This window comes from Elephantulus edwardii, unplaced genomic scaffold (genome assembly GCF_000299155.1).
Source record: "Elephantulus edwardii isolate Elephantulus edwardi_28Jun2011 unplaced genomic scaffold, EleEdw1.0 scaffold00057, whole genome shotgun sequence".
Lineage (NCBI taxonomy): Eukaryota > Metazoa > Chordata > Mammalia > Macroscelidea > Macroscelididae > Elephantulus > Elephantulus edwardii.
This window is the reverse complement of record NW_006399807.1, coordinates 1,699,281-1,713,332: the sequence shown is the minus strand read 5'-3', so window position 1 is coordinate 1,713,332 and position 14,052 is coordinate 1,699,281. Positions and strand designations below refer to the sequence as shown.

General features: G+C 38.8%; 1 protein-coding gene across 1 annotated transcript in view; it reads right to left on the bottom strand.

Moving 5' to 3' along the window:
* The window catches only part of DDR2 (discoidin domain receptor tyrosine kinase 2), a 93,999-nt gene that overhangs the window by 24,476 nt on the left and 55,471 nt on the right, over positions 1-14,052 (bottom strand). Inside the window, exons 7-9 of the mRNA XM_006887369.1 lie at positions 11,111-11,354; positions 1,115-1,177; positions 237-367 (exon numbers count right to left, since the gene is read on the bottom strand). Of these exons, the coding sequence (XP_006887431.1) occupies positions 237-367; positions 1,115-1,177; positions 11,111-11,354 (438 nt within the window). The remainder of the gene's footprint in view (positions 1-236; positions 368-1,114; positions 1,178-11,110; positions 11,355-14,052) is intronic.

Below are 14,052 nucleotides of genomic sequence, written 5' to 3'. Positions count from 1 at the left end.
AGTCATCAAAATCTTCAAGGACAGATGTCTGAGGAGAAATTCAGTGTGTTAGGATGAACATATTGTATCTTTTTTAGTTACACTCAGCCGCAGGCTTCTGAATGTCTCTATTCTTATGCTTCATAGTGGTTCTAATTATTAAGAGATAATTCATTAGAATTAGTCAGTGTCCTGGGGAGGCAATGGCTGAGGAAAAGGGGAGCAGCTTCCCTCTCCCGGTCTCTGCACCTCCTCACCTTCTCCAGCATTTTCTGCCAGAACTGCCTCCAGAGGATAATGATAATGATGGCCAGCAGGATGAAGATGATGGCTACCAAGCAGCCAATCAGGATCCGTGTGTTGCTGTCATCAACTTTAAGCATTGGGTCTGGATGCAGAAAGAGAAAGGCAGGAGTTATGTTCATCTTCATTTAACAAGAGAAAATATAAGGGACTAGATGAGTGGCAATAAGGTAGAACCTTTAGGGTAACTTCAAAAGACATCACCTTCATACTTCCACTTCATGCCATCCTTTTATTACATTTGCCCTATAACTTAATGGTCCTCATGCATGGCATTCTGATCTCAGCTTGGGTCTGTAGAGCCCTAGTAGTGCCTTGTGAAAAAGAGGTGAGGACCTACTTTTACTCTTCATTCTTTGAGCCATGCCAAGATTGTTGAGAGTGCTCCATGGAAACAATCACACAGGAATGATGGTTACCTTGTATTCCTGTTAGTTGATTGAAGCAATGAGTACACTTTTGCATACTTACCTCCAATTAGAGAGACCAAGACTTGTGTTTCCTATACTTCTCTCCATTTGTTGAGAGCTTATTATGGGACTTACCTAAAAATATTTCTCTTCTTGTTTCTACCTCAAATTTCCCATAAATTCATGGAACACTTTAAATAATTCTACCCTCTGCTTCAGTTAAAGGGCTGCATGAACCAGCTGTAAAGATAGTGAGTTTGGGTGCTTATCCTTCAACATACACTGTCCTACTTTTCCAAGATTGTTCTTCATCCAAAGTCACCTGCTACCAAGACTCCTACACAGCATTCTCCAATCTCCACTGTTTATTTTTTTTATAAAGTCCCTTTGACTTAGATGTTACAGCAAGGAATCACACATACCATAGGTAGTAGGTGCTACAGGAGTTGTGGGCAGGGCTCCAGAGGTGTTGTACATGGCAGCATCTGTCACAAAACAAGGGCGAATCCCGGGGAGGAGAAGTCAGCTAGGTGGGAACTTTTCTAACTGTAGATTACAGCTTAGAACCTTATAAATCAGTGTTGTGCATTGTAATCAGCCCCTTTTTTCCAAAGTGAAGTATCATAACGCATTAAGTAACATTTTTATCATCATTTATGTATACAGAAAAATTCATTTTCTAAAAAACGTTTAAAAATAATTCTGTTTCAAATATTTTATATTACGTGTTAAAAAGAAAAACCCAAATTCATGCCTGACCACGTCACAGAATCAGCCGTGAGCTGCTGATTCTGATGAGGATACTCCTCTCGCGTCACTTTCCGATGTCGTACTCATCCTATTATTATTATTACAAGAAAACAGCGTTCACCAAAACTAAGAGTTCCAAGTACAAACTTAAATTTAAGTAAAGAAATGTCAAATTTTTCATGACTTTTATTGTCCTACTGTGGACAATAATTTGCTTAATTTTAGAAAGATGTGTTTTCTGGCTTCATGCACTGAAAAGTCTAAAAGCCAACAAGTGCCCAATAGCAATGGTATACCTGTAGCTCAATTTGTAATCTCTAAATATCACAGTAACTAAAAGGAATCATGTATTCATGGTAACATGATTGATCCCAGGGCTGGGATGGAAAGTATTCATTATGAGCGCTGCCTGCTTGAAGGCACATAGTTCAAATCCACCAGCTACTCTGCAGAGGAAAGACAGCCAATCAACTCCTATGCAATTTACTGCCTCTGAAAACCCACTGGAGGGTCACCTATGGGCCTGCTCTGTGTCAACAGTACATAACAACAAGGCTTATACCATAAAATTCCAAAAACACCAAGTCAGCTAAGAATCCTCTATTCAACAATAAGAAAATGTGGGCATTAAAAAATAATAATTGCAATTAACCAAGCTACTAAATTAATTAAAAAAAATACATAAATTAAAAACAAAGTTAATATGCAAAATTACCCCAAAACTCATTAGATAACAGTGAAGGTTTTTAGGACATATACTTATTACTCTGAAAATTTATGATTATTTTTCTTATACTAGTTTATTTACAAAATTTGAATACATTGTGTTTTTGGGTTTTTTTTTTCCCCTGAATACATTGTTTTTGAGAACAGATTCTTCTAATTTCCCCCACCCCTCCATCAAATTATACAACTCCATAACTAATCCCCCAACTCCCTGCACATCCTCATCCTCTGTTTCCACCCTCCTCCACCCTCTTTGGATCCTTATACTCATTCTACAATAATGGTTTTATATAATATTAGTCCTTGCAGGACTGTGTTAGTTCACTCAACATAACGCTCTCCAGCCCCTCCCAAGTTAGGTAATCTTTAAAAAAAAATCATTGCTCCTGAGTGTTGTATAGTATTCCATTGCATGAATGTACCATAATTTCTCAATCCATTTGTTTGTGGTTGGACATCTGGGCTGTTTCCATGTTCTTGCAATGGTGAATAATGCTCCTGGGCCTCCACAAGAAAAAGACTGATAACCTAATTACAAAATGGGCAAAAGAATTTTCACAGAGAAAGATATTCAAATGGCAAAAAGACACATGAAGAAATGGTCCAAATCATTGGCAATAGGAGAGATGCAAATCAAAACCACAATAAGGTACCATCTCATTCCAGTAACAGTGGCAAAGTCTAATAAGGTTGCAAGTAATAAATGTTGGAGAGGATGTGGCAAGATAGGAACTCATACATTGTTGGTGGGATTGTAAAATGGTACGACCACTCTGGAAGGCAATCTGGCACTTCTTCAAAAAGCTGAACATAGAAATTCCATTTGACCCAGCTATTCTACTACTTGGAATATACCCTGAAAAAATGAGAACTGAGGCACAAATGGAGACTTGTATACCAATGTTCATAGCGATGTTATTCACCATCACAAGAACATGAAAATAAATGGTTAAAGGTAAAAAGTAATCACAAAGCCTTTCTGTCTCATGGAAGCAGTATCTTAGAGTAAACAAAAACATGTAAGTACATGAGGACTGATTCTCTGAGTCCTAAGAAAACACAGAAGGAATAAAGCTTTTAGATAATAACCAGTTGAAAACTCCTAAGTAGGTCTGGCAATGTGTTGAAGCACTCCACAGCTAACTTAAAGGTTAGCAGTTCACATGTACCAGCTGCTCTGTAAGTAGCAGTCTGATTTTGTAAAAATTATATAGCCTTGAAAACTCCAGTTATGTCCTGTTGGGTTTCTCTGAGTCAGAGGCAACGCAACAGCTATGGGTAATGAAATAGAAACCCTACTTCTAACAATGGTTACACCCTTGGCTGCCAACCAAAAGGTGTCAAAGCCATCAATCAAACAAAACTTGGCAATCTTCTCCAATAAAGATTGTTGTTGTTGTTGTTGTTATGTACTTTCAAGTTGGATGTGACTCATAGCTGACCCCCCAGTGGGTTTTCCAAGGGAGTAAACTGCACAGGAGGAGACTGCCCATTTCTCTTTTGCTGGGAAGTTGGTGGATTTGAACTGCACACCTTTCAGTTGCCAGTGTAACTCCTTACCACTAAGCTACCAGACTTCCCCCCTAAAAGATGACAGAGCAGAAAAGTCAGCCTTAAGGTATCTCTACTCTACTTTATGAGGTTGCTACAAGTCAAAATCAACTCCATGACATCGAACAATAAAACCAAGGCATATTCACTGCCGGTGAGTTGATTCCAGCTCATAACAACCTTCCTCCAGGTTTCCAAGGCTGTGACTTTTAATTTGAATAGATTGCCTACCTTTCTTCCAGAGTGTTTGGTAGATTGGAACTGCTGACCTTTTGGTTAGCTGCACAACATGCTATCCACTATGACACCAGAGTTCTTTAACAACAACCGTTAGCTAAGTGACTCAGGCTGTGAATACCAAACATAAGTGGAGATAAAACCTCAGGTAAAAGTTCATGAGAGTCTTCTCCATGAAACAATAATTATCTGCATTCAGATTCAATCCTATCATCACTAAATAGGACAGAATACAACATATTTCCCTAAGGAGATTCAACATGAAGTCCACAAAATTACCTATAAAGTTTTATGAAATATCTATCTATAGAAATGGTAGAAGATAGAGGCTCAGGTAAAAGGCCACCACAGAAGACAATCTAACAACATTTGTTGCTGTCAAGACATTCCAACTCCTCATGTTACCTCACAGGACAGAGTCAAAATGCCCACAGTGTTTGCAACTTTATAGAGACAGGTTCCCTACCACATCTTCCCGTCATTGAAGTTAGCAGACTCTAACCACCACCTTTCCAGTTGTTGCTGAAGGCTTCCCCACTGTGGCAATGGGAGCAAGGAAATGAATGGCTGGGGATGGCACAGAAGCAGAGGGGCACACCTGCTACATCAGGAGTATGCACTCATTGCATCCATTTTCTGGAGCATGGACAAGCAACACCTCAGAGAATACTGAGGAAGGTGATCTGAAGAAGCTGTAGTATTGTTTTTAAAAAGCAACCGCAGATTGGCCATGGACGTTCACAGTGCAAACAAATGGAAAAGGGTGAAGGAAGACGATTGTGCTGTGAAGCCTGAGCTGGGCAGGCACTAGGATCAGGACTAGCTGCAAGAGCAGCCATGCGAGTGGAGTGTTTCGGAAGAATAGAGAGTAAAGAGGGGAAATAGCTAACTCCCTACTCACAATGAGACACTCTAGGAAAAAGACATGGAAAACATCCCACCTTTGCCTCAATAAAGTCAAGTCTCATAACTTACATCAGCATCTGTGACTTCTCAGCCATCCTACCCCATTGCATGTATGTTGTTGTTATTGTTGCTATGTGCCAATGAGTCACCTGTAACTCATGACAACCCTGTGTACAAGAGCCCTACACCCTTCTCTATCCTATGCCAATCTTATTGTCTCCAACACAACTCTCTCCATTATCCCAGTCACTAAATCAATCCATTTCATCAAGGGTCTTCCTTTCTTGAACTGTCCCTCTACCCTCCCAAGCATGTGTCAGGAGAAGCTTCAGAATCCTTGCCTTCAAGGAGCAGCCTGGCTTCACCATCTGCAGGATGAACTTGTTTGTTCTCCTAGCAGTCCATGATATAGTCAGTACTCTTCTCCAACACCACAGCTCAAAGGCATCAATTGTCCTTCTATCACCCTAAGTTATTGTCCAGCTTTCTGATGCATAGCAGGTGATTGCAAAGACTATGACCTGGATCAGGTGACCCTGAGTCTCCAGACTGACATTGTAGAGTCTTCTGGAACTCACAGGGTTAATAGTGGCTATGGTAATAGTGGCCATGGAATACATGCAAAAGGACCTGGGTACAATGCCTGAAAGCAGGCAAACAATACCACGAATGGCTGAGACCAAAAGTAGTCTCATACTCCTTGGAGCATGCACCAACATAAAAGAGATCTGAAAGTTCTCTGTTAGACAAAGACTATTTTCTAAAGTTCTTGATAAGGTTAAGAGTGAAGTAAGACCCTGTTCATGAGTACAAAGGTGTTTTCCTGAAAATTGTTCATGCCTATCTATGCTTTGTTTCATATTACCTATGGCTGTTAAACATTTACCTACTCTAATAGATCATGTTTTACTGTAAGCTTTGATTTTCTACTAACAAAAGCAGAGGCTTCACAATCCCTCAGCGTCATTTGCCTGAGAGAGCGATGACCCTCTGAAAACCCACATTTCTTTGTGCTGGTCTTCTCTCGACTCCGTGTATACATAAACAACAGACATTATTGCTCTTCAGTGCTTTGGAGAGGTCTCTGACAACAGTCTTTCCCAGTTCAATTAGTCTTATAATTTCCTGGCTGCTGGTAAGAAGAATGTTGATTGTGGAGCTAACCAAACTAAAACTGTTAACAAAAGTCAATCTCTTCACCATCTATCATGATGCTGCCAATTGGCCCAGTGATGAGAATCTTTGTGTTCTTGATGTTGAGTCTCAATCCGTATTGAAGGCTGTAGTCGACCTTCTGCAGCAAGTGCTTCAAGTCCTCATTTTCAGCAAGCAGGGTTGTGTCATCTGCATAATGCAGATTGTTGATGTCTTCGCCCTATCCTGATGCCACATTTTTCCTCATAGGGCCCAGCCTCCTGCATAATATGTTCTGCATATACATTGAAAAGGAATGGAGATAGGACATACCTCTGGTGTACACCCTTCCCAGTTCTGAGCCATGTAGGATTTCCTTGCTCTGTTCTGATAACTGCCTCCTGGTCCAAGTACATCCTTCACATAAGCACAACCATGTGCGCTGGGATTCCCATTCTTCCCAGAGTCAGCCACAACTTACTGTGATCCACACAGTCAAAAGCCTTTGCATAGTCAATAAAAAACCAATAGACATTTCTCTGATATTCCCTGCTTTCAGCCAAGATCCATCTAACATTAGCCAGTACCAGACCTCTTCTAAATCCATCCTGCATTTCAGGCAGTTCTCTGTTGATGTGCTATTCTAGTAATTTTTGGATAATCTTCAGCAGAATCATGCTTGCATGTGATATCAATTATATTGTTCGATAGTTTCCACACTCTGTTGGGTCACCGTTCTTTCAGTTGGCCAAGTAGTTGTCCTCCAGATTTTTTTGCACAACTTGGTGAGCACATCCAGGGCAGCATCTGGTTTTTGAAATATGTCAATCCAGGAATAATTAAAAGAAGATGGAAAGAGTATAAAGAGTCATTGTACCAAAAAGAACTGGTGGACACTGAAGAATTTCATAAAATAACATATAAGCAAGAGCCTGTGGTGATGAAGAAGTTCAAGCTGCTCTGACAGAATTGGCAAAAAAACAAGGCTCCAGTAATAGATGGTATACCAACTGACATATTTTAAAAAACAAACAAACAAACGAAACGAAACAAAACACTCTCGCATGCATGCTAGTTCTTAATTCAACACTAGGGGAAAGCCCTCAAGAGTAATAGTGCCCTCTTGTGGTTCTTTGGGGAAGTTACTGATCCCACTGCTATTGAGTTAATTCTGACTCAATAGACATCTTGGGGGCAGGAGTGGAACGGCCTGCCTGGTTTCTGGAACAGATTCTTTGCCGAAGTGAACTACTGTATTTTTCTCCTGCAAAGTGGCTTGTAGGATGCCTTTTGTTTTGTAACCAGGAGCTTGGTTACTATATCATCTAGAAACCTAACCAAAAAAATTTCCCATAAAAACAGATTACAAAATCTAAAGTAGAAAAACCACATATATAACAATGAGCTCTGGTGGCCTAGTGGTAAGAAGCTCTGCTGCAATCCCAAAGGCATGAGGTTCGAATCCATCAGCTGCTCTTCAGGAGAAAGATGAGCAATCTCCTTCCGTGTAATTTACTACCTCTAGAAACTCCCTGGAGAGTCAGCTCCAACTCAAATGTTCACAACAGCATTAATAACAAAATAGATCAAGTTCAACAGAAAATAATAAAACACATAAAATTACAAGGGAAAAGAGTCCAAGTAAAACTGAAATATGAACAAGAGAAAATATTTCCCATGGAAGTGATACTAGTAGAATGAATTGAAAATTTTCAGACTATGGAGACCAATATGGTTAAAGACAGTGTTTAAAGGGGACAAATGAGTGATAGGGGCATAGGACTGTGAGCCTCTCTCTGAAAGGGCCAGAGGGAATAAGAATAGTACAGCCTCTCACTGCCCCGGGGGGGGGGGGAGGGAAGCAGATAAAGAGCCTGTAGTCCAGCCCCATGATGCCTCTAAAGCCACACCAACAGCAAGAGACTTGTTTAATTTTTGTTGACTCACAGTTGTGGTACTGAGAAGGTGGTTTATTAGGAAGTAAGTTGGAGAGTGGGGAAGGCAAAGAATACCCAATACAAACAATATCCAATGCAAGTTCAGGTTTTAGCCCAAGTTTGAAGGCACAATTCCTCAACTAGTCTAGGCTCTGGTTTCAGTTCAGCAGTCAAATCTAAATCCTCCAACAAGGTTTGCCTCAGACCAGTTATAAATGAGCTTCTCCTTCAAGCATCTGGCAAGAACAATAAAAACCTTTAACTGTGTCCAGCACAAATGCAAGAAGCCTCAGGTCACATCTTGCCACAGTTTCTCCACAGCAATGCTGCAGTCTCTCCACCACCATCACCAGGGTTTCACTTTCACCAGGATCTTGCTCCTGTCTCACTCAAGTCTTGCTTTCCAGCGTGGGAAGTATTCTTTCTCTTATCCTAGTCCCATAGCTATTGATGATTTGCAAGACTGTACTGATTTGAAAGACCATGCGACTGCAGTTAAGGTTGCTGGAAATGAGAGGGGCTAACTGTAAGGGCTAAAAAAAGCCAACTTTTAGCCTAACACCAGAAACAGGAAAAAAATTCAGACAACAGAGAGGTAGAGATCAGGAGAAAATGGAAAATAAAATAGATATTCAACAAGGAAATTGAAACATAAAATAATAACTAATGAGAACTACTAGAATTGAAGAACAAAGCAAGTGAATTAGAAGAAGCAAAACAATTCAATAATAGAGTCAAGCAGACCGAAGAGTAAATGGACTGGAAGACAAAATAACCAATCAAGTCTCATGAGAAGTCAGAACAAAAGAATAAACAAAATCAAACAAACCCCAAAGGAATATTGGATTCACATAAGAAATCTTATATTAGAATTATTGGAATCCCAGAGCACCATAACAATAGTAGAAACAGTTTTCTAAGAGATTCCACAAGAAAACTATTACAACTAATAGAAAAATTTATCAATGTTACAGGGTAAGGTACAAGATGAACATTTTAAAAAATCAGTTGAGTGCTTCTATATTAATAAAGACTGCTCTGAAAATATATGTTTAAAATCAATATAACTTATAATAGCTCTCAAAATTATAAAATGCTGAGGAATTAACTGGAGATATAATAGACTTACATGATGAAAAGAACAAAACACAATTACAAGGAACTAAAAAGACAGCTCATACTTATGAATGGAAAGATTTAATATAGAGGAAATGTCAGTTCTACTTAAAGTGATTTACAAACACAATGCAACCTGATACAAATCTCAACAACTTTTAATGGAAGTAGAAAATGAATAACTAACTTCTTATGGAAAATGAAGAAATCTGGAAAAGTCAAAGCAAATATTTAGGGAAAAGAAAGCTGGAGGCTGCATATTCTTCAGTATCAAAACATACTATACAGACATCATAATCAAAACAGTCTGGCATTGGTTCAACGATACGTATAGACCTGTGGAAGAGATTGGGCACTCAGAATTAAACTCAGTCATCTACAGACAACTGGTTTTAAGCAGTTTTTGGACTTTCAAGTGGCTTCCATTCAGAGGAAAAGAAATTATCACTTTACTATTGCTGGCAAAACCAGATATCTATCTGTAGAAAAATTAAACAGGACCTAGATAGATCTCATCCCATACACAAAACCAAGCTAAAAATGAACGAAAGAGCTAAATATTAAGCCTAGAATCATAACATTCCTAGAAAACAACATAGAGTACAAACTATGGTATTTTATTGTGTGTAAAAAATAGGATAAAAAAATTACAACACATATATAAATAGAAGTAGACAAAATAAATAAAAGGGACCTCATAAAAACCAAAAACATATGCTCATTAAAAGAGTAAATAGTCTACAGACTGGGAAAAGGTCTTTAGGAAATAATTTATCCGAAAAGAATGTAATCTCTAAAATCTATAAAAAATGGCAACAGCTCAACCTCAAAAAACAAACAACTCAAATACAAAATGGGCAAAAACACGAACAAAGCCCTCACCAAAGAGAACATCCAAGAAACTAATAGACATTTGAAAAGAAGTTTAGAATTACTAACCATCAGAGACATGAAAATTACAACTACAGTACCATCTTAGCTCAGTTAAAATGGTACTGAGGGTGGGGAATATGATAAATGCTGGAGAGGTATCTGTTGTTTGTGAGGCCTGTAAAATGGAACAACTATTACAGGAAATGATTTGGTTCTTTCACAAGAAATTAGAAACAGAGCTGTTACATAATCCAGCAAGTCCAGCCAAAGGTATATACCCTAGAATTCGAAAAATAATTCTATAAAATATATAAGCACACCTGTGTTCAGTGCTCTTTATTAATAATAATAAATAAATGGAAACAACAAAGAACGTGGAATAAATGAGAGTCTAAGAAAAGTGTGGTATACACACCTCTGCAACCATAAAGAACAATTATAACCCTGTGAAACATAACATGAATGGACCTGGAGGGCATGAGGCTAAGTGTAGTAAGTTGAGTATATAAGGATAAATATTATATGACCTTTTTTTTAAGAAAAGTAAGAATGAGTATGTACCACCAAGGAAAAAATGGAAAGCAGGGGTGAGTGGGGAGGAGGTACATTTTAAAACCATAGACTTGTGCTTTTTAGTTGTGGGGAAAAGTGACACTGAGTGTGGATGTAGTGAGTGTGGTTTGAGCACAGACGGACAGGTCCAGGCATATTGGTTTGTAGGTAGGCATAGTTGTACATATAAGTAAGAAGAGCTAGAAGTTATCTATATAAAACAAAAACTCCAATCCATCACCACTGACTCCATTCTGACTCCTAATCACTCTCCATTGGGTTTCCAAGGCTACACATCTCTACATGAGGAGAGGAGACTGCCAATTTTTCTTTCACTGAGCGACCAGTGGATTAAAATCACTGACCTTGTGATCAATTTTTAACATATTGTTCTGTGTCTCTCTAATTTGATAATCTTTTATATCTCTTCTTGAATAATGTATATGAAAGAAGAATCGTCAACATTTTGCTAATTTCTGTTCTCATTCCTACCATTCCACAGTTAAAAATGAATCATTCCCCAACCTACCCATTAGAAGTCCCCAACTCTACTCCTCTTGGAGACCTGCCAATGAGAAGCTCTGGATATGTGCATTACTTCTTCACCACCCTATTTCCATTTCCCAAGCTCCCTACCTGATTGGAAGGTGATCTCACTGAACATCATCCAAGTGTCAGCAAAATGGTACTGACACTTAATGGCACTGGCCATCCGGTGGTGGAGGGGCACTGTGACAAATCGGGCACTGGGGTTGACGTCGTCCAGGACAAGGGGGAAGGAGACAGCATTGGGTTCCCACTCATTGGCTTCAGAGCGAAAGTAGCACTGTACTTCCTTAAAGATCTTCACACCTTTGGCGAACATATTGTTGCAGTGGACCTGGTAGAGGAAAAGTATGCGAGGGACCATTTAATACTGTCAGATGCCATTAAGTCATAATGCTACCTACCAGTAAGATCCTAAACCTGTATGTTTCTCTAAGTGCCAGCCTGAGTGAGTAGTGTTCTGCAGTTTTCTGAAAATTATTCCTTTCAGGGACTTTACAATGGCAGTGCTATGTTGTTCAAGTCTTATAATCCTGATTAGCAACCCCAATTACTTCCATCATGCTTGGAAATGCAGAGGATTGGCAAAAGAGAGGAATATCTTCAAGAGATGGATTGGCCCAGTGATTGCAACAAAGGGATCAAGTATGTCAGAGATGATAGGAGGGCACAGGATAAGTGAAGGTTCAGATCTGTTGCTCATAGATAGGATCACTACGAGTCATACTTGTCTCAACGGCACCTAACAACAACTACTAGATCAGCACTCTTTTGGATCTTCCTTTACCCTTAACACCCTGAGTTACGCACTAGTTGCTTGGAACTGGGCAATCCTGAACTAAGAGGAAGAGCACCGTAATACTTCCTTCTAAGTACATTCCAGTGCCAGTCTACTCCTTTTCAACAAGTTTAGGTGAGAAACTTGAAATAGTATCACTGTTGTTGAATTGGTTCCAACTCAAGGCAACTGCATGCAGAAGAGAACAAAACTCTACCAAGTCCTGCATCATTCCCGTGGTGGTCTGTCAAGTGATCCACAGAATTTTCACAGACCTATTATGCTTACTATGGTTTTCAGAAGTGGACTGATAGGCCTTTCTTCCTCATCAGCTTGGTCTGAAAGCTGAAACCAGTTCAGCAACATCCCATCACACAGGCCTCCGCTAGCAGGAAGGTGATGACATCAGGTGTATTGATCAAGGCATCAAATTCTGGTTAATTAAGAGAATTTCTCCTTTTTTTCTAGGTGTATCATTGCCAAGATCAAGCCATAGCATGTTTCTTATCCAGTGGCACAGAATTTTATCAACTCTCTCACACACACACAAAAATTTCATTTGGATGAAGCTATCTGATGAAGGAAACAAATCTTACCCATAATTATTTCTGGAAACTAGAAAAAGTTTGCTCAATATTAGTTGATGTTCCTTAGCTTGCTGTCATGACAATTTAACCAACATATGTGGATGGCTTTTAAGTATTATCAAGAACAAGGATCCCACAATATTTCTATAGCATATTGTTGCATTCAACAGGCCTCAGCAAATGGAATGCTCAAGTCTATAGCTCACTCAGTCCCTTGAGTCAGTTTAGTAACACTTCCTCTGGCTCAGATCTATGTGGAAATGTAAATTTCTTGGTCACCAACACACAGATACAATCACCACATTTATCCGCAGAAAAGACCTCATAGTACTATTAACTAGGAATGCATTTCCTGGCTTGAATGCCCTTGAATGCAGCCCTTTAATGCTCTTCAAAATCCTCTGCTGGTTTCTAGAGAGTCACCATAGGACTGTCATTAAGAATTTATATTCAGCTAAAGAAAGAAAGAAACATGAACATGGAAACAAATAACTAGAGGAATAGGCTAGAGATAATCTAAAACAGTAATCAGATTCATGGGTGATTGGCATTAGGAAGGACCTTAAAAACCACCTCACCTAGCTATCTAATGAGGAAACTGGGGCTCAGGTAAGTTGTAATGTTCTCATGGTCCACTGACAGCAGAACTGGGTCTACAACCCCAGATTCCTAATCCAGGGCTCTTTCCACATACCATGCCGCACAAAAATGAAGCAAATTGCCCAAACTTTTCCATTTGGATTTCCCCTAAAGTGTTTTAATGATGAAAACATGTGTTAATAACCTCCTTGAGATGAATTAACTTCCCTGGTTTATTGAACACAAGTCGATGGAAGAAGGCTTTTTAAAAAAAATATCAAACAAATACCATCTCCAGCTTTAATAGATTTTTCAGATGTCTTAAAATCTGCAAAGTGTTGGATAAGTGGGCTGTGGAGAAGGTAATAATCTTTCCCACAGATGTTTTGGGAATTCTCCTGGAATGCAAATAAATAGTATAGGATTTCATTCCCATGTGGAGTTACATACTTATTTAATGAACACAATACATTATTAAAATGCAGTATTCTATTTTCATGTTGTATATTAACCATTTAGGGGAAAAATAGACAGTAATTAGCTTAGGAGGCAAAATTAATCTTGGGAATACATCTTGTACTTTTTATTTATCTCAGAAAAATGAAGATCTGCTCAGCCATGAAAACACTGAAGATCTATTCAGCCATAAAAACAATGGACCAGAGTCGGTTCCTTAAGAGTTCCTGGCATCTTTTCATTGCAGAACATGCCTTGAATAATTTTGACCTGTGATAAACTTGTTAAACCGGAGCTGCTGGGAATATCTGAGCACTCAGGAAATTAAAAACCTATTGCCTAAATCTTATAACTTTATGGGGAGTTTAAAATATATTTTATTATTTGTGGAACTAGGAATGCTCCCAGTAGTATGTATTTGTGAATGGCTGTACAATGTTCATAGGTGTGTATGGATATAGACATTGTTCAGTAATACAAAGAAACACTCTCTTACAGCATGTTCACCTCCCTACAATCTTTATGAAAATTACAAAGAAAACATATTACACAAACTTGTGCTCACCTAGGTTTTTTTAAAAAAATATGTATTTTATTAGTTTGCATAGTTATTCATATACATTATATTTGAC